The sequence below is a fragment of the Aulonocara stuartgranti genome (assembly GCF_965226115.1).
Source record: "Aulonocara stuartgranti genome assembly, chromosome: 23".
Classification (NCBI taxonomy): Eukaryota; Metazoa; Chordata; class Actinopteri; order Cichliformes; family Cichlidae; genus Aulonocara; species Aulonocara stuartgranti.
The window spans coordinates 47,798,527-47,820,637 of NC_138958.1; the positions used below are offsets into that span (position 1 = coordinate 47,798,527).

The 22,111-nt window shown below is 42.7% G+C and overlaps 2 protein-coding genes across 2 annotated transcripts in view; both read left to right on the plus strand.

The window, feature by feature from the left end:
• The window catches only part of LOC309701484 (NACHT, LRR and PYD domains-containing protein 12-like), a 1,104,110-nt gene that overhangs the window by 794,525 nt on the left and 287,474 nt on the right, over positions 1–22,111 (plus strand). The window lies entirely within an intron of this gene.
• On the plus strand, positions 6,201–12,654 carry LOC309700372 (NLR family CARD domain-containing protein 3-like; the record flags this gene model as incomplete). Its single annotated transcript, XM_082523893.1, has 2 exons — positions 6,201–6,474; positions 10,880–12,654. The coding sequence occupies 2 exons, from the start codon at positions 6,201–6,203 to the stop codon at positions 12,652–12,654; spliced, it is 2,049 nt and encodes a 682-aa protein (XP_082380019.1).

Consider the following 22,111-nt stretch of genomic DNA (forward strand, 5'->3'; position numbering starts at 1 on the left):
TTAGGAATATATCTCCACCTGTTGCTTTGGCATGTTCCTAGCAGTGTTTTCCTTCATTTCTGCCTTTACGTGTGGACGGGATTATTTTTGAAAACAAAAACGGAAAATCTCCGTTCTCAAAAATACCCGTGTACGTGTGGACGTAGCCTCAGTCTATGTATTTACTGCTTTGTGGTGAAGGTCCGTGTCTCATGTCAGTGTGTTTAGTTTGCGTTTCCTCTGTCTCATCTTGTCAATCACTCCCAGCTGTGTCCTGGGACAGGGATAAAGGGCAAAAAAACAAAAACCAACTAAATAAGCAGACAAAAAAAAAATATATATATATATATATATACACACACACACATACATCAATCACCTGGATCACCTGTTGAGAAAGAAAAAAGAAAACAAGCAGAAGAAAACGAGAGCAATACAATAAACAACATCACAATGATATATAGTAATATAACAGTAAATACTAAATATTAAACATTATTGTGCAGCACATAAGATCAACAGAACACAGTGTGCTTTGAGGTACACTCTAAGAACTAAAACTGATAATTACTTAAATATTTTGGTGCAACACACAGTGACATTTTAGACCTTCTTCAGAATACTGTATATACTATGGGCATCATGGTGCTGATCCAGAATCCTTACATTATTATTTATTACTAGAGCTACAATAATAAAGCAATGAGGAGGGGGAAGTAATAAATATGAAATAATGTATTTATGATGATTCCATTTGTTTCACTATCCACTCTGTGCAGGGCAAAGCTTATTACATGTATAGAGATACAATCATTTTACTGCTGTAAAATCCAACTTTTGTCTTATTTAAAATATAAATCTAATATAATCTGCATCTTAATGTATGTTCTTTAAAATACAGCGTGTTTTTAATATATTATAATTATAATAATGCATAATTATGTGGACATGTATATTAGATCGTTTTTTAGTGAAATATAATCCCCCCAGAAGGGCAGGAAATGCTCTGTAACTTACTTTAAAACTAAATATGTTTCTAAATACTTTAAAACTAAATATGTTCACTAAAACGGTGACAGAGCTACAGACCCATGACAGCCTTACACAGGTAGCCAGCAGCTGTGACCAGCACTACATGTGCAGTTAATAAAAGGACAGGTAATGTTTGTCACGCTGTTGCACACACAGCACGCTCGTTTGTTTCAGTTCGTCAAATTGCCACAAGACAACTTACCAACGTGTACGTAATAAGCTAATACTCCTGTGTGCTACACACTACAGTGTACGCTGTACACCTACTTACTGGTTGTGTCGCATCAGTCTGTGTCTCTGAGTTAACTTGTGTTTCTCTTACAGCTCCGGACCGCAAAAAATGCGCGTGCTCTTTGTGAGCTCGTTCCCGGCTCGTAACCAGCGCGTTCTGCCGTCGAGGGCGATCATTGGTTAAATGTGATCATGTGACTGATGCAAGCTTTTTAAAAAGTTGCCTCAACAAAAGGGCACCTTGGGCACCCATCAGGAAAGGGGCGGGTGCTCAAGCCCCTCTAGCCCCCCCCCCCTCTGCACGTGCCTGTCGCAGAGAACGGGGGTGTGAGAAGACTCCAAAACCTCCCTCCGCCCGCTCATTGTAGTGTTGATGCATGTGTGTTCTAAGGTGCATTTCCCCAGCTTTGGAAAATTCAGAGGCACAGATGAAGCTGGGGTACACAAAAACTGTAAAGCCAGGTGGAAAAGGTTCAGATAAGATGTCTTCCTGTTCCCCCAGTACGTTAAAGGATCCTCTGATCTTGGAATGTTTCTCTCCGACACTCTCCACAATACTAAGGGGTTGGCAGTCCGTTATAATAAAACTCAGGACTGCATGGTCCAGAACAGACTTCCTAGGTGCTTGATTTCATGTTAATTAAAAAATGACGATAAAGCAGTTCAGTGTCAATATAGGCCGACCTGTGTTCATTCTCGGTGTGTTTGTCTCCTCATTTTCATGTTTGGTTCTGTAATGCCTGAACACTGAGGAGGTGCTTTTGATTGTGTAACAAAGCTCAGCAGAATAGAAAATAAATAATTTACACTGCAAGTCACATTGCTGTTTTTCCTATTCTGATAGATTACACTGAAACAAAGACAGACAAACTATTCCCTTATTTGCAGTTAAAAGATCAAAATGATCCCACACAGCAGAAACATTTTTTTTTCTTTCAAGCTCAATTTTGTTATGGAGAGATGTTTTGTTTTTGTTTTTTTTTATCTTTGCGAGAGTAATTTTGGTTTTTTGGGGGGTTTTTTGGTGGCGACTCATCCCATTGACAGATGCAGATGCGGTACCTTTTAAACACAGTTTAGCGCGTTGGTAATGAGCGATACAGCAGCTGTATCGATCACGTGACTTTTTCTTAAAGCGACACACGCACCGATACAGGTTTCGCTCTGTGAGCTTGATACAAGCGTCGGTGCATCAGTGTTGCTGGACCCATCACTACTATTTCGGAGTTGACGTCACGCCGCAATGCATTGTGGGAGCGCGGCGGCATTTTCGGGGTCTACGAATCAAATCAAACACACTGTGTTGGAACGACGATTACAAGATGCTTAAAAGCAGCTTAAAAGAGAATGGACTGTATAGAGACCGATTGCGTCCAGAGGCGAAGCGGCGGTACTTGCAGAAAATAGCGTGCATTGGAAATGTGGACCCGTATGAAATACGGCCGTGGAGTAGAAACCCTGAAGACCAACCGCTATTGACGTAGCCTGATATATTTCATACCTTATCTGTGGAGTCAGCGCGTACAAGTCGTCATTCAATCAAAGGTAAGTCAGCTCGAGTACAGCGAGTGAAATGCGTTTGATTTCCCTGCAAACATTCAGATTACTGCAGCATAAATTCATTCATGAGGGGAAATTACAGTGAGAACATGTGGAGACTGTTAGGTGGATAACATAGTGAGTTCAGTGCATTGATGAGACACTGTCCTGAAGGATTTAGTTATTCTCTATGGTTAAAGAAATTGCAATGATTTATTAATGTTTATTATAAATAATTCTAATTATACATCTTGCTTCCATATTTGTATCTTGTGTCACTAAAAATACATTTTATTTTAGTTTTATACTTTGATTAATGACCTGCAGAATCTCCTTAACATATTAAGTGATTCATAATTGTCACTTTATGCTTTCTCCATCTCTAAAGTGATGACATCCTTGCATTACATACTTTAGGTTCATTTTCTGCAGGTGGGTTTCTGACAGAACAGACAGATTTAGACTATAACATGCAGCGTTCTATAGATGGACACATAAAGAAATGAAAAATTACATGTATGTGCTAACTTTCTTGACACTTTGTTACATTTATGATAAAGTAGATTAAACACATTTGTGTTGGCCTTGGCTCATAGTTCTTGTCTTTAAATGAACTTTGTCTGTGTGTGTTTCAGGTGCTGCACTCTAAGACTGAATGAACCAGCATTGCAGCCATGGGTCACTGTGAGCATCACAGGGAAGGTTGAAGCCGCCCGCTGCACCTGTATGGCCGGAGTCGCAGAGACCTGCACCCACGTCGCTGCTCTTCTGTCTAAAGTAGACGGAACAGTGTTGATCCGTGGCACAAGGACTGTTACAGATGAACCTGCATACTGGGTTTTGCCTGGTAATAATACCAAGATACACCCAGAGGTTGGCCATAAGATAGACGACTTCTCTTCAGCTGCCCAAAAAAAGGCTCTTGATCAAAACATACACAGACCATCTGTAGTGACAGGTAAAAGAAGCCGTCCTCAAAAAAGAAAAACCCCACCTGCTACTGTGGAGGAGTTGTCACTGCTATAATGTTTTATCTAGGGGTCTAGATGTATGCCTGTAGTGCACTGCTGTGTAAATAATTTGCATTTACTGAATATGTACTGACTGAGTCCCACTGTTCAAAAGTTGAATAAAGAAACTAAATTATTTTGCCTTTTTTTTTTTTTTATTAAAACCACTTTATAGAACATCACATCAGTAACAGTGTAGAATCCATGTCATTTACAGTTTACAAATGACAAAATGTTTACACCAAATCATGAGTGTTTACATGATATCACCCACTACTAACATTACTTTATTTACTGTATCTTTTGAAAAAATAACAGCACAAGACTTAAGAACATTTAACAGGAGCAGGTTTCATTCTTCTCTGGTTTTATTATCACACTGTTCACCAAACGCAGCAAACCTTCACCATCTTATCCAGAAGGGTCACCTCTTCACCCTCACATGGAAGAAGTAATCTGATTGGCATGTTGGTTTGTTTGAAGCAGGTCCCTCGTGTAGCGCTGGAAACCAGTCATGATGTTTCATCCATTTCATCGGCTGGTTTGCTGCAATAATGCCAAATAATTAGCAACTCTATAAATAGACGGTAGTTCTGCAAAATCACTCAGTAGGATGTTTGTTCTAATTTGCTATGAGCTCAGAGCGCATCGAAAATGAAACTAATAGGCTATAAAGAGAGATATGAACATATTTAGAACTTACCGGAATGAAAATGTCTGGAGCACCAACAGATATTTGGAGATGGAAGAGAGCTGCACCTCAGCTCATCTCACAGCTGCTATCCAGGCTAGACGCCTTCGTTTGGTAACATCGATACACGAGCTGCCTCATGTCGCTTCCAGGTTGGGAAAGCATAAAAAGACAATCCAACCTTATTCCCGTGCCGGTCGTAAGATCGAACATTGCAGCCGAGCACACAGCAAGTACGAACCATGGCTATGCTATCGCTCCTAGCTTAGACCCCCAAAATGGTGAATCGGGCCAAAATCCTTTCCACGCCCACCCCCGTGACATCACGCTCTGAAGCCCAATCCGGTTGTTCAGTGATGACGCGACGAATCCTACTTCCGGGTCTAAAGTAGTCTGCGTTTAATATGGCTTTTGTGTTGTTAACATGTTTAATGTTATGTATTTTCTTCTATTTGATCTCAAAAAGCTCCTAAAACAGTCAGTGATCACTGTTGACCTCCCTCGGCTTTTATTACCGCTAATCATTTATTTAAGCTCAGTTTTTAAAACCCTAGGATGTAACTACAGCCCAGCCCATGCAGCAGTATATGAATGACTAACCTCGTATTGTGGATGGATTATCTCAGTTGTTCTCCTGGCTGAAGTTTGGTCCTTTTACAGCATCCTGCCATGCGATTACATTTGTTTCTGACCACCGAGAACACTCACGTTAACTTTTATCGAGTGGAAAAAAGGTTAGCTTGTTTATATTATGCTAACATAGCTGTGTCGCTAGCGGTCACGTAGCACATCATTATATACCAGCTAGCCCAACTTCAGTAACCCTACAAACGTCACTGCTGTTTAGTTTTCTGTCTTCATTTATGCTGGAAGTGATAGCAGAGCTGCACGTTTTAATTTGTTTCCAAAACCCCGCAGTCAGGACATGCTATATTGTATTTAGATAGAAGCTAGCGAGCTAACTCCCTGCTAACTTCTAACTCCGTTAAATGTCATAAATTCGGTTTTCATGGATGCCTGGATGTTAAACTCAATTGTTACACCTGGTAGAGCAGAACGCTGATCATTTTATTAAAGATGAAAGACTTTAGACAGTTTTTCAACTCTCAGTAATGCCATAGTGATCGTTTGATATATGGACCTGCAGCGGAGTTTAGACCCAGACACGGCTAGTGACGTCAGACTGAACAACCGGATAGTGATGTGTTGTGGTGCTTTGCTCCCACCCCTTGTGTTCCGTGTTTTCGTCTTCCCTTCGTGTAATTCTTCATATTCGTGTACTGTTAGTTTTCCCAGTTTAGGTTTTTGCTTAGTTTCCATGCTCACCTTCGCCATTTCTGTTTGTATCACCATGTGATGAATAAACTCACTTGCATCTGAGCTGCCTGCATAAAGGGTCCTTTGATAATTTACACACGGCTCGCAAACCGTGACGAAAACACTGGAAAAATTGGGCTGTTCTAAAACGTTTGACGGGTAGTGTATATATTTAGTTTATATATTTTCTTTATTTATAATAGTTTGTTTTATATTGTAGCAAAGTGTTACTTGGATACTTCTCTATGTGCTTCTTCATGTGCAATTTTGTTGCATTCTGAGCCTAAGAAATTTATTGTGATGAACTGCTGTTAGAATCAAGTTAAATTCTGATAAATCAGACAATTACCTCTCCAGCTGTTGTTACAGTCTTTGTTTATCGGGTCCTTACAGGGTAAAAGATGACGATACCTAAAGAAATCCTTCTGGGGACTTTGGAGGATTTGGAACGTGATGACTTTGAAAAATTTAAGTGGCATCTGAAGAACGGGTCTGTAGAAGGTTTACCAGCAATCCCAGTGAGTAAACTGGAGAATGCAGAGAGGACGAACATAGTGGATCTGATGTTTGATACCTACTCTATCAACACTTTTGAAGTTGCTAAAAATCTTTTGGGGAGGATAAACAAGAATGATCTGTTGGAGAATTTAAATAAAACCATCCCAGAACCCACAGGTAAGTCAGGGAATGACTAAACAAAAAATACATAAACAATAAAAACATTAGTTAACATTACACAGGTGCCATTAAAATCTATATAAATAATAAATCCAAAACACTTGCCAACACTTTCAGGAGTGAGAGACTGCAGAAAGCCAACAGTTTATGTGTTTTATGCATCTGCACAAATAACCTCCTGTGTACACATGAATATCTGCTCTTTGGGTTGGTTTGATTAAAATGGGACCAGCAGCAGGTTTTCTGCCCATTTTACAGATTTATATTGTCAGATTGGTTTTAGAGCTGTTTTATCAACATAAATGAGGCGACAACAACAGTTTGGGACACGTCACAAATATGATCAAAGTGCTTTTTCTTAAATCTATTTACCAGTTGAAGGTAAAGTTAAAAAAAATGGCTGCCATTTCTTTCTGCTGTTTGGAGACCCAAACAAAAAAATGCCCACACAGTAAATGCTTTTTATTATGGTTGATAAACAGGACACTAAGGTGATTGGTCAAAGGTTGGAGGAAAGCCACAGTTCTCCTTATATGACTGAAATCCACCATTTCAGCTCATGTTTTTTCTTCTGCAGCTTTCTGGGAGATTCCACTTCAGCCTTCTGCTGGCAACGCTCCCGTTACCAAGCTTCCCTTAGGCAGCATCATTAGAAGACATAGCATACATTTACACTGCTATGCAGATGATACCCAGCTCCATCTGTCCATGAAGTCAGATAACACACACCAATTAGTTAAACTGCAGGAATGTCTTAAAGACATAAAGACCTGGATGGCCGCTAACTTTCTGCTTCTTAATTCAGATCAAACTGAGGTTATTGTACTCGGCCCTGAAAATCTTAGAAATATGGTATCTAAGCAGATTCTTACTCTGGATGGCATTACCTTGGCCTCCAGTAACACTGTGAGGAACCTTGGAGTCATTTTTGACCAGGACATGTCCTTCAACGCACATATTAAACAAATATGCAAGACTGCTTTCTTCCATTTGTGCAACATCTCTAAAGTTAGAAATATCCTGTCTCAGAGTGACACTGAAAAACTAGTTCTGTCATGGTCCTGGGTCGTTCAGCGTTTTGTTTCATTTTTGGTATCACCTTGTGTACTTTGTGTTAATTCTGATTTTGTATTAGTTCTTAGGTTGATCTCTACCTGTGTCTTTCCTCTGTGTTCTGTTCGTGTCCCCGAGTTTGTGTTGTAAAACAGTCTGTTTCCTGTTTTACTTTGAAGGTTTGTGTCTCGTCTTGTGAATTAGGATCAGCTGTGCTCCCCTCCTGTGTGTCATTCCCTCATTACCTTGTGTGTATTTATAGTATGTGTCTGCCTGTGTTCCTCGTTGTGTCGTCTGCATTACTGTGTTAATCAGTGTTACTACTCGTCTCTCTATCCAGCCTTCTTTGTGTCATCTCTGTGTATTCCCCGCTGTCCTTATGTTTTCAGGTTTGTCTGTCACAGTGGCTTGCAAAAGTATTCGGCCCCCTTGAACTTTTCCACATTTTGTCACATTACAGCCACAAACATGAATCAGTTTTATTTGAATTCCAGGTGAAAGACCAACACAAAGCGGTGCACACGTGAGAAGTGGAATGAGAATCATACATGACTCCAAACATTTTTTACAAATAAATAACTGCAAAGTGGGGTGTGCGTAATTATTCAGCCCCCTTTGGTTTGAGTGCAGTCAGTTGCACATAGACGTTGCCTGATGAGTGCTAATGACTAAATAGAGTGCACCTGTGTGTAATCGAACAAGGCCGAACAAGGAGAGTGCTGATCCGAAATGCAGCCAAGAGGCCCATGGTGACTCTGGACGAGCTGCAGAGATCTACAGCTCAGGTGGGGGAATTATTAGTCGTGCACTGCACAAAGTTGGCCTTTATGGAAGAGTGGCAAGAAGAAAGCCATTGTTAACAGAAAACCATAAGAAGTCCCGTTTGCAGTTTGCCACAAGCCATGTGGGGGACACAGCAAACATGTGGAAGAAGGTGCTCTGGTCAGATGAGACCAAAATGGAACTTATTGTTCAAAATGCAAAACGCTATGTGTGGTGGAAAACTAACACTGCACATGACTCTGAACACACCATCCCCACTGTCAAATATGGTGGTGGCAGCATCATGCTCTGGGGGTGCTTCTCTTCAGCAGGGACAGGGAAGCTGGTCAGAGTTGATGGGAAGATGGATGGAGCCAAATACAGGGCAATCTTGGAAGAAAACCTCTTGGAGTCTGCAAAAGTCTTGAGACTGGGGCGGAGGTTCAGCTTCCAGCAGGACAACGACCCTGAACATAAAGCCAGGGCAACAATGGAATGGTTTAAAACAAAACATGTCCATGTGTTAGAACGGCCCAGTCAAAGTCCAGATCTAAATCCAATCCAGAATCTGTGGCAAGATCTGAAAACTGCTGTTCACAAACGCTGCCCATCTAATCTGCCTGAGCTGGAGCTGTTTTGCAAAGAAGAATGGGCAAGAATTTCAGTCTGTAGATGTGCAAAGCTGGTAGAGACAGACCCTAAAAGACTGGCAGCTGTAACTGCAGCAAAAGCTGGTTCTACAAAGTATTGACTCAGGGGGCTGAATAATTACACACACCCCACTTTGCAGTTATTTATTTGTACAAAATGTTTGGAATGATGTATGATTTTCGTTCCACTTCTCACGTGTGCACCACTTTGTGTTGGTCTTTCACCTGGAATTCCACTAACATTGATTCATGTTTGTGGCTGTAATGTGACAAAATGTGGAAAAGTTCAAGGGGGCCGAATACTTTTGCAAGCCACTGTAGTTTTTCCAGTTTAGGTTTATGTTTAGTTCTGCCCTCACCTTGGTTTGTTCACTGTAAATAAAACCTCACTCGCATCTCCACCACTGTCTGCAACTTGGGTCCTCATTTAACTCCACCGCACGACTGCTGCCCCAGCCGTGACAAGTTTATGCATTTATTACGTCAAGGCTGGATGACTGTAATTCATTATTATCAGCAAGTCCTAAAAACTCGCTGAAAAGGCTTCAGTTAATCCAAAATGCTGCAGCAAGAGTCCTGACAGGGACTAGAAAGAGAGAGCAGATTTCTCCTGTATCGACTTCTTGTTAAATCCAGAATTGAATTCAAAATCCTGCTCCTCACATACAAGGTCTTAAATAATCAGGCCCCATCTTATCTTAATGACCTTGTAGTACCATATCCCCCTATTAGAGCACTTCGCTCTCACACTGCAGGCCTACTTGTTGTTCACAGAGTATTTAAAAGTAGAATGGGAGGCAGAGCCTTCAGTTTTCAGGACCCAAAAAGATAGTTGGGGTTTTTTCTGTTGTATTATTGTAGGTTCTTTATCTTACAATATAAAGCACATTGGGGTGACTGTTGTTGTTATTTGGAGGAATTAATAAAAAAAACTTTTATACTTGAAATTCTTTCATTTATTCTACATATTTATTCATCACTGGCTCCATAGTGTTGTTTATGTAATATGTGAAATGTTGCTAGTATTGATTTGGTGCTGTATAAATAAACATAATTAAATTGAATGTGTCTCTATAAAACCTGCCCTCAGTTATAACCCAAGTGTCAGGGCTCAATGGCTCATGAAAAGGAATGGAGTCAAGCACAGAACCAAAAAACGGAGGCTGAGTGACTTTTAACAGAAATGTATTTTACTAGATTTCTTGACGGAGAAAGCTGAATCACGGCTAAATTCAACAGCAAGCGAGGTATTATGAGAAGTGCAGAGCTGAGGCCAGAACATAAGCTCAGGCAGGTCAAAGGAACAACAGGGGCAGAATCGGGCGAATAGAAACTATCCAGGATCACTGGAACAAAGGAGATAATAATCAGAGTGGTCCACAGTGTAGTGAATGAGTCCAAGATTTAAAAACTAAGAGGTGTTACGTGGCTGCAGGTGGAGATCAGCTGGAGGAGGAGATGAATTAAATCTGGGTACAGAGTGAGATGTGGGTGCACAGGGAGGCAGGCAGGTGAGGATGGCAGTTTGCAAGAGTGAGTTTTCCCAGCAGTGGCAGGCCAGAATCCTGAGGCGTGACTTATGGCGAGAGTTGGAAGATGTATCCAGGTGCCGACTAGGGAACAGGAAAAGAGGGTTATGCGAAACAAGCTGAGGAGCACAAGACAAAATGTGAGGCAGAGAACTGACTGTGGTAAGCACACAATCTGGAGAAGGTTCATTGTGAGTGCTGCTCATAAATACTGCCGGAGTAATTGGCAACAGGTGAGGAGCAGGGAGGAGTGAGGAGGGCTCCACCCAGGCGAGGAGAGCTGATCCTGTGGAAAGTTACTCAGACTCACCCGGATCATGACACCAAGAGTCCAGTGAACTGAACACATAACCACAGTAACCAGAATGCAGTTTTCTCATTTGTGTCATTTGCTGTTTATTCATGCAGAGATTCTCACTGAGTGTCAGCTCAAACTCAAGTCAGACCTGAAGCAGAAGTTCCAGTGTGTGCTCGAGGGGATTTCTACAACAGAAAACCCGACCCTCCTGAGTCAGATCTACACAGAGCTCTATATCACAGGGGGAGGGACTGCAGAGGTCAATGATGAACATGAGGTCAGACAGATTGAAACAGCATCCAGGAAACCAGACAGACCAGAAACAACCATCAGACAAGAAGACATCTTTAAACTCCCACCTGGAAGAGATAAACCAATCAGAACAGTGCTGACAATGGGAGTGGCTGGCATTGGGAAAACAGTCCTAACACAGAAGTTCACTCTGGACTGGGCTGAAGACAAAGCCAACCAGGACATCCAGTTCATGTTTCCATTCACTTTCAGAGAGCTGAATCTGCTGAAAGAGGAAAAGTTCAGCTTGGTGGAACTTGTTCATCACATCTTTACTGAAACCAAAAAAGCAGGAATCTACATCTTTGAAGACTTCCAGGTTGTGTTCATCTTTGATGGTCTGGATGAGTGTCGACCTCCTCTGGACTTCCACAAAACTGCAATCCTGACTGACCCTAGAAAGTCCACCTCAGTGGATGTGCTGCTGATAAACCTCATCAGGGGGAAACTGCTTCCCTCTGCTCGCCTCTGGATAACCACACGACCTGCAGCAGCCAATAAGATCCTTTGTGACATTGTTGACATGGTGACAGAAGTCAGAGGGTTCACTGACCCACAGAAGGAGGAGTACTTCAGGAAGAGATTCGGAGATTCGGAGCAGGCCAGCAGCATCATCTCCCACATCAAGACATCACGAAGCCTCCACATCATGTGCCACATCCCAGTCTTCTGCTGGATCACTGCTACAGTTCTGGAGTTTGTCATGAAGAACAAAGAGAGTCAAGATCTGCCTAAGACTCTCACAGAGCTCTACCTACGCCTTGTGCTATTTCACCTACAAACGAAGGACATCAAGTATGATGGAGGAGCTGAGACAGAGTCGTGCAGGAAGATCATTGAGTCTCTGGGAAAACTGGCCTTTGATCAGCTGCAGAAAGGAAACCTGATCTTCTATGAATCAGACCTGACAGAGTGTGGCATCGATATCAGAGCAGCCTCAGTGTACTCAGGAGTGTTCACACAGATCTTTAAAGCTGATGAGTGCCACATGTTCAACAACGTTGTTTACTGTTTCATGCATCTGAGCATTCAGGAGTTCTTTGCTGCTCTTCATGTCTATCTGACCTTCATCAACTCTGGAGTCAACCTGCTTAAGAAACAATCTCCTCGCTTTAAAATCTTCCAGAAAACACTTACTGTAAAAGACTTCTACCAGAGTGCTGTGGACAAAGCCTTAAAGAGTCCAAATGGACACCTGGACTTGTTCCTCCGCTTCCTCCTGGGTCTTTCACTGCAGACCAATCAGGATCTTCTATGCATGCTGACACAGACAGGAAGTAGCTCACAGACCAATCAGGAAACAGTCCAGTACATCAAGAAGAAGCTCAGTGGGAAACTGTCTGCAGAGAAAAGCATCAACCTGTTCCACTGTCTGAATGAACTGGATGATCGTTCTCTAGTGGAGGAGATCCAACAGTCCCTGAGATCAGGACGTCTCTCCACAGATCAACTGTCTCCTGCTCAGTGGTCGGCTCTGGTCTTCATCTTACTGTCATCAGATCTGGATGAGTTCGACCTGGAGAAATACTCCCGTTCAGAGAAGGCATTTTTGAAGCTGCTGCCAGTGGTCAAAGCATCCAAGAAAGTGCTGTAAGTGAATCTATGAACAAATATGTTTAATAATGCTAGATGAATAAAAGAATATGTCTCCATTGTTATTCTTCCTCAGGCTGAGAGATTGTAAACTCTCAAAAAGAAGCTTTGAAGCTTTGTCTGAAATTCTCAGCTCCCCATCCAATCATCTGAGAGAGCTGGACCTGAGCTCGAACTACCTGCAGGATTCAGAATTGGATTTGCTGTGTGTTGGACTAAAGAGTCCTGACTGTAAACTTGAAACTCTCGGGTAAGGATACAGACGTTTTGACACTTTTTGACTCTTAAATCTGTAAGTTTATCTTGATGCGGACGTTCAAAGTCAGCACAATTTTCCTTTTAAGTTCCTGAGTTTATATTTTTGACTGTCAGGTTGTCTGGACAGATGTTTTTATTTTATTTTATTTTTTTACTTGTCCCTAAAGTCAGAACTAAACCCACATGTAGATGACTTTCAAATTCAAATTCAAATTCAAATTTTATTTGTCACGTACACAGTCATACACAGTACGATATGTAGTGAAATGCTTGGACAACTGCTCGTGACCTAAAGAAAACAAAAAAGGAAAAGGCTATGAATAAGATAGGAAATAAATATGAAAAATTAAAAAGGGTAAATTTAACTAGGAAGGAATAAAATATAAATTAAGGTTAAAAATGAAATAACTGTACAACACAAATTAGAATGAAGGGTAAATTTAACTGGGAAAGAATAAGATAAAATACATAAATTAAAGTTGAAAATAAAATAAGTGTACAACAAAATACACAATATAGAACTATATAAGAATGTATGAAGAAATATAAATAAATATATACACAATAACAGCAGCTGTACAAGTATTAGCTTGAAATGAAGAATACAATGTCCAGTGTTGTGCAATCCACATTATGTCTTGTGCAGTGCAAATATGCTTAAAGTGATTTAAGTGATGAAGTGAAAACAATGTCCAGAATGTCCAGTGTGTGTGTAAGAACTATATGTGTGGGTCAGTACTGTGTGGTGGTGTGATTGAGAGACCGTATCGCCTGCGGGAAGAAGCTCCTCCTCAGTCTCTCTGTGTTGGTCTTCAGGGAGCAGAATCGCTTTCCTGACCTCAACAGAGAGAACAGTCTGTTGTTGGGATGGCTGAGGTCCTTCACGATCTTCCTGGCCTTGGTCCAGCACCGCCTGCTGTAGATTGAGTGCAGGTCAGGGAGCTCGGAGCGGATGGTGCGCTCAGCTGACCGCACAACCCTCTGTAGAGCTCGTCTGTCCTGCATGGTGCTGTTCCCGAACCAGGTTAAGATGTTTCCCGTCAGGATGCTCTCTATGGTGCACGAGTAAAAGTTCCTGAGCACCTTGGAGGGCAGTTGGAAGTCTCTCAAGCGGCGTCCGGGTACACACCGGCTCACTCCTTGGCGGCTCACTCGGGCCACTTCGGAGGTGGGGTGCCCCCGGCCTCTCGGCCTGGGGCTCGGTCACTCAGGCACAGCTGGCTGCCGGCGGAGCTCACGGGCGCGTCACTGCAACTCCCCCTGGCTTCTGCTCCGCGGCTGCTGAATGAGCCCTCATCTGGGACTCTCCTTAGCTCTTACTGGGACAGTGGCGCGGCTGCCCCTCTGTGGGTCTTCCTTGGTCTCTTGTGTTCTGGGGGCCTCTGGATGTCTGGAGTTTTGATCTCCTCCATACCTGCTTGATACCATAGAGGACAGGGCTGTGGCTCCCCACACTCCCTAGCAGATCATTACATGGAGAAACCTTTGGAATGCAAGCATGCTGATCCACACAGGTATGCACACAGGTGTACACATGGGTATTCATAGACGCGGACTACAGCTTTCTTGGCTGCTGCCTCAAAGCACACTGTGCGCTGTCTATCTTGCGTGCTGCACAATATCGTTTATTATTTAGTAACTATCGATATCTACTGCTAGCTAGTTTATTGTGATGGTGCTTTTTTTTTCTTATTATGTTGCTCTTTGTTGTTTGCTTTCTCCTCTGTTTTTTTTTCTCCATACAGGTGACCCAGGAGTTTTGTTTTTTTTGTTTGTTTGTTTTTTTCTCTCTTCCCCCCCTTCTCACCGTCTCTTCTCCCCTTTGGTTTTCTTTTTTTCTCTCCCTCTATTTCTTTCATTCTTTCCCCCTGTCCTATCCCACAGTCATGTCTGTCCCGTTTGTAGCAACTGAAAATAAAATAAATTCATAATTATAATAAAGGTCAATCAAATGGACCAATATGGCAAGGCCATGATGATCCACTTGGTAAAATAAATCCGCTTGGCATCTTTCTTGGCCTTAAGACAACAATTCTGATGGCTAAAGATCCAAACGGGACAAAAAAAAAAAAAAAAAGGAAGTCTCTCAAGCGTCTGAGGTGGTAGAGACGCTGTTGGGCCTTTTTCACCACGGTGTTGATGTGACAGGACCATGACAGGTCCTGCGTGATGTGAACTCCGAGGTATTTGAAGTTGTCCACTCTCTCCACTGGGCACTCGTTGATGACGGGGGTCTGGTAGTTCCTCTCCTGCTTAGTGCTGAAGTCCACTATCAGCTCCTTTGTCTTACTGATGTTTAGAAGGAGGTTGTTCCTCTGGCACCAGTTCTCCAGATTCCTAATCTCCTTCAGGTAGGCCGTCTCGTTGTTATCAGAGATCAGGCCCACCACGACGGTGTCGTCAGCAAACTTGATGATGGTGGTGGAGCTGGTAGTGGCCACACAGTCATATGTGTACAGAGAGTACAGCAGGGGGCTCAGAACACACCCCTGGGGGGCTCCAGTGCTGAGAGTGGTGGAGGCTGAGACATGTCGGCCCATCCTTACTGCCTGTGGTCTGCCAGTTAGGAAGTTGGAGATCCACTGACACATAGATGAGCTGAGTCCCAGATGCTCCAGCTTGGTGGTGAGTGTGGAGGGAATTATGGTGTTAAATGCAGAGCTGTAGTCTATAATAATAATAATAATAATGGATACTTTATTGATCCCCATGGGGAAATTACTTGTTTTTCTCTGCATTTGACCCATTCACTCAGTGAAGCAGTGGGCAGCCCACTAAGCAGGCGCCCGGGGAGCAGTGTGTAGGGACGGTACCTTGCTCAGGGGTACCTCAGGGTAGCCGTTAAGTGGATTCGAACCGCCAACCTTCCGATCATGGGGTGCCCACTTTACCTACTGAGCTATCCCTGCCCCCTATGAAGAGCATTTTAACATAATTCCCCCTTCTAGTGTCCAAGTGAGTAAGTGATGTGTGGAGGAGATGAGAGATGGCATCGTCTGTGGAACGATTTGGACGGTAAGCGAACTGTAGTGGGTCCAGTGTGTCTGGTGGTGAAGAAATGATGAAGTCTCTGACCAGGCGTTCAAAACACTTCATCACTACTGAGGTGAGGGCTACAGGGCGATAGTCATTGAGAGAAGCAGGGTGGGGTTTCTTCGGGACAGGAACAATGATGGACTCTTTGAAGCATGTGGGGATCACCGACTGAGATAAAGAGATGTTGAATATCTCAGTGAACACAGGAGCTAGCTGGTATGCGCAGTCTCTTAGGATACGACCTGGGATGCCGTCTGGTCCTGCTGCTTTCCTGGTGTTCACTCTCTTGAAGGCTCTCCTTACTTCATGCTCGGAGATGACGAGCACGTTTCCGGTGCTGGCAGTATCTTCCTGTCTGCAGCCGTTAGCGCCGCTAGCACTAGCATTGTTGGAGTCCTTAGCTGCAGCCTCAAAGCGAGCATAGAAAGTTACTGGAGCAGCCTTCCTGAAGACAGCAGTGTGTTTTCATGCTTTTAAAGCCAAACTCACCTTTCAGACCTGGCTTTCATTTATTATCTATTTTTATTTGTTTATTATATATTTATTTCTACTGTTTAACTACTGCTCACATCTTTTATCCTCCTTTTTAATTGTTCATTTCTTTTTACCCAGTGTTTCTATATTGCACTTTGTATTTGTCATCTATATTTATCATGCACTACTTTGCTCATTTATTGTTTGGTTTTAATGTTATTAAATTCCGGTTCTTTTGGTATTCGTTATGGCCAAAAAGACACGGCTCAAAAGTGGTCTTTTTACTTTAAAAGATTATCTTTATTTTACATATCCGGATATGGAGACCTGAACACACAACCCCAGGTCTGAAGCACAAAACAGCAAGCCTAGTCATTTATATAGACATCACACACACTTTAAGTTTCAACCAAACACTCTGCTTAGTTTCACTTTTCGCCTGCAAAAGCATGTAATTTCCTGTCAGTCCTGTCGGCACAGAGTGTACTCAGAGTTGGGCCTTTCTTATAAAGCAATATAATCAGCATATAAGTATTTAAGATTATAAATTTAAACCTCAACAATGTTCTTACCTGGGGTCCGTTCTTCGTACCTCGCTTACTACATCCAAGATCAAATCATCGCGCCAACTTTGAGCTTGCTATTCCGGTACTCCGAACACACCTGTTGTTGACGATTAGTATAGCTGGATGAAGTAATGTGAGATCACTGGGTGGCTTAACAGGGGCTACGCATCGATAGTAGAAACATTGATCGGCAACCCTTTGTTTGTTTATTGATTTCACACAGGTCATTTCCTAAAAAAGGGAAATGTACTATTAACATTCTATTACATGTATGTGATTATTACAGATGTAATTCATATTTCAGAGTAGTAATTGCAAATTACTTTGTGTAATCAAGATGAGAGACCACGGCTATAAAAGCGAAGGTGGATTTGGGAAGTCTGTCGCAGCCATGTGCTGTCCGTATACGCGAGCCACCCATTGCGGAAGGTGCAAGATTGATAAGGAGAGTCCTCAGAATCCAGCGTATATTGCGGGACAGACAGGATCCTTTAGCTCAGCGCGACAGTGTGCTCATAGAGAGATATCGATATTCCCGTGAGGATATTATTTACTTAACCAACTTGTTGACGAGGGGGTGCAGGACCACCACCTGTCTTTTTTGCTCTGCCCTTTTCTTGGTTGCTGTTATGAACAAACAAACAGATTATTTCAGGGTCTCTTTCCAAGAGACGAAAAGCAATATAAGTGATAAATATTACCATTCTGTAGAATATTCTTATATTTCACTTTTACTTGTTCCCATGTTCTAGTGGGTCCTGTTGTGGCTCTAATGTGAAAGAGGATAAAATATAACATATTATAATATAATGTAATATAATATTGGATAATATAGTGTAATATAATAAATCTACCCTACCGCCTACTGGTGTTGGCCAGAGGGGCCGATGGCGCGATATGGCAGCCTGGCTTCTGTCAGTCTGCCCCAGGGCAGCTGTGGCTACAACTGATTAAACTCTGAAACTCCTGAAATCCCTCACTCAAGAGTTCTTGCTCTGCTGCTGAAAAATACCGAGCGCGCTCCTTCGACATTTCCGCCGACCAATCAGAGGGTTGCCGATCAATGTTTCTGCTATCGATGTGTAGCCCCTTTTACGACACCCAGTGATCTCACATTACTTCATCCAGCTGTACTAATCGTCAACAGCAGGTGTGTTCGGAGAACCGGATTAGCGAGCTCACCGTTAGCGCGATGATTTGGTCTTGGATGTGTCATTTGATCTTGGATGTAGTAAGCGACGTACGAAGAACGGGCCCCAGGTCTCTGGTTTGTTTGTTTGTTTGTTTGTTTGTTTGTTTGCTCAGTTCTGTTTTTCTGAGGTTTTTTAAGTTATTTAATTTGTAACTCTAGTGATTTGTGTATGTGACAGAGAGGCACTGCTAGGGATTTTTTGACACAAGTTGTTCTTGTAAAATCAGTCTGTGGAGGTTCTCAGACATCCAGGTCACCGTAGTCTAAGGAGCTTGGAAAGAAAAGCGTCTTCTTTAAGTTTCCTTGAAGATGTTTCACCTCTTATGAGAGGGTCAAATGGTGGAGTAGGGCAGTCAGTGAAAGGGCAATGGTGGTGGCTCAGGGTTTGTATGTTTGGGGGGTTCAGAGGGAAAAGATGAATGCAGGTCTGGAGTTGGTGTGTGAGAGCAGGGAGTGAATTCAGCATCCTGACAACCTGGATGAAGCTGTCTCTCAGTCTCCTGGTTCTGGCCCGGAGGCTCTTCAGTCTCCTCCCTGATGGCAGCAGGTCCTGACAAGCATGTTGATAGTGTCACCACCCGATCGTTGGGGGGTGGAGTCTTCTGTGCTGGGGTGTCGTTCTGTGTCTCAAAGCAAGAGAAAATTTCACTTAGCTCTTACGGTAATGTGGTGGACCCGACAGCGGTCTGAGGAGTGGGCTTGTAGTCTGTGATGGTCTGTATCCCTTGCCACAGCCTCTGAGTATCTCTGCTGTCACTGAAGCTTTGCAAAATCCTCCTGGAGCACTGCATTTCCACCTCTCTGATGCATGTGACAGGTTTGCCCTTGCTGTTGTTAGGCTCACCTCATCCCCAGCTTTCAAGGCTGCATTTCTCACCCTCAGGAGCCTGTAGACCTCACCTGTGAGCCATGGTTTCTGATTGGCCTGGACAGTGGTCTCTATGACCTCATCGATGCCTTTTGAGATGTAGCCAATGACAGTTTCTGTATATTCCTGCAGGTCTGTGGTGTTGTCATGTGTGGCGGCCTGTTTAAGGATCTCCCAGTCTGTGGTGGAAAAGCAGTATTGCAGGTCCTTCTGGCCACACACGTACCTGCTTACGAACTGGTTTAGTGACTTTGACCAGGGGCCTGTATGCTGGCATTAGCATAACAGTGATGTGATCAGAGGCACCAAAGTGGGTGGGGGGCTTTGTAATCTCCTCTCTTGGTGGTGAAAACATTATCCAAAAAGTCGTTTCCTTGTGTTGGAAATTCAATGTGTCTATGCAGTAGTAAACATAGGGGGTGTCCAAATTCATGGGCTGCATCCTCCTGAGGACGCATTTGTAGACCGATTACGTCACAGCGACACGATGAAGGCTGTCCAAATTCATAGACTCCTCCGAATGCAGCCGACCAATGCGTCCTCCTTTTCCCCAAAATTAAAGGATGGGTCGGGTGTGTCCTTCGTGGCCCACCATATCCCAGAATTCATAGCGTGGCCCATCCAATTCCACTTTCCGGCAATGGCGGTCGCTACTAAGTTTTCAATATTACTCTTATTACTCTTTCTGGGTCACAAAATAAGCTTTTAACATATTTTCAGGTGAGAATGTAGCTGTGTAAACTTTAAATATCTGCTCAGTTTATCAAGATATCGCATATTTGCAAAAGTGCTCCGACGTTTCTGAGACGTCTGTTACCCACCAGCTCGATAGCTAGCCGAGAGCTCGAGGGTCAGTAGAGCCGCCGAGAACAGCAAACTCCCGGCACATCATGTTCAGATCACCGCGGTCTTTCGCTACTCAGGTTAAACGTAATATATAAGTGACTTAGACAACGTAAAAATGTTATTGTTTGACTTTTTTCAGTGTTTTATTTGTTCCTGAGTAAATCAGTTTGGCTGAGATTAAAGTTATTAGATTAGATTAGACAAAATAAACCTTTACAGTGGCAAAAGTATTCGGTCCCCTTGAACTTTACCACATTTTGTCACGTTACAGCCACAAACATGAATCAATTTTATTGGAATTCCACGTGAAAGACCAACACAAACTGGTGTACACATGAGAAGTGGAATGAAAATCATACATGACTCCAAACATTTTTTACAAATAAATAACTGCAAAGTGGGGTGTGTGTAATTATTCAGCCCCCTTTGGTCTGAGTGCAGTCAGTTGCCCATAGACGTTGCCTGATGAGTGCTAATGACTAAATAGAGTGCACCTGTGTGTAATCTAATGTCAGTACAAATACAGCTGCTCTGCGATGGCCTCAGAGGTTGTCTAAGAGAATATTGAGAGCAACAACACCATGAAGTCCAAAGAACACAGCAGACAGGTCAGGGATAAAGTTATTGAGAAATTTAAAGCAGGCTTAGGCTACAAAAAGATTTCCCAAGCCTTGAACATCCCACGGAGCACTGTTCAATAGTGATGGGCAGATGAAGCTTCATGAAGCACTGAAGCTTTTCATCCAATTGGTTCACCCCAACGCGAAGCTTCATGAAGCTTCATTTGCTCTAGCAGGACACCTACTGGACGTAAAAATATTAGTTGGCATGAATTTGAAGAGTGTGGCATTTTGCACACAGCCTGTGAATGTCAACAACAAAAGGAGTGTGTAAAACATCTATATTGTAGTGATGGCAGTATACTGTGTATATTTATGCTGGCAGTATGGAAAATGATTATTTGGAAATGCCTAAAATGGAAATGATCATATACTGTGAGGTGAGGTGTGGACAGTGGTTGTGCTTTTGTAACATTGAGGCAAGGACAGTGATTAGTAGGGGTGCAACGATACACAAAATTCACGGTTCGGTTCGGTTCGATACTTTGGTGTCACGGTTCGATATTTTTTCGATACAAAAAAAATGTTCATGCCTTTTTAATTTGTCATTTATTAAAATTATAAATATATATTTTAACTCAAAAGTACAGTTTTTAAATTTAACCCTAACCCTTGTGCGTGTTTTTTATTTTGACAGAGAATGCGCACCACTTATGTGCACCCCTGGTTATTTAGCTCGTCATATTGCAGCCACAGAAATTCTTTTGTCCATGAAACCATAAAGCTGCACTTTCTTTTTACCTTATAGTCTGATTTGTCATAACTTCTCCGTTTTGTGGTAAGCTTTTCTTTGGCTGTCACTTCTTCACCCTGACCTGTCTTATTTGGCTCAGCAGAACTAAAATATATATTCTGCTGCTTTTACACGCGCACTCACATAAGCTCAGCGATTCTCTGCGCGATCAACTTCTCACATGTTTAAGCTTGCTGCGGGAGATTTCACTTGTCATGTTTGCATAGTAAGCTAACGATTAATAAGACAATGTCAGAGGAATTGGTGCACAAATTATCATCACTCACAGATCAGTGCTGTCGCTCTCTATACACAGTTCGCACGATTGCAAAGTGAAAGCAAAAAAACAAGCGCAAATTCAAACGCGATTTCAATATGTCACATATTGACAGTGGCTCACCGATGCCAATGACATAATTACCCAGCTACATTTCCAAAAGAATGCAAAAGCATTGACATATATTTTTCCTTCCTACAATAGCCCGACGGGCAGGGCAGAGATAGATTTTGGTACCCCGACTGAAAAAATCGCTAGCCCCGGGACGTCGGGCTAGCGATATTGCGAGCCCTGTATCTGATTGAGGAATCACTCATCTTTGTCTTTGCACTAGGATAATGTCGGTGTAAATGTGCAGTCATATTCGTTGTGTTCCCACTAGTGCTTTCAGGTTAATCTTGTTGAAATGACCTTAACACCACAACACGGCAAATCTCCGTTAACGAGCTACCGCCGATCACCCCGTGCATGGGGCTAGACGGCCAACACATTAACGAGCTAACTGCGCTAACACACTAGCTCCCACCCATGTAATTGAGCATTGCGTGGCACATCCAACATACTGTTTTACTTTAGTCCATGACTCGC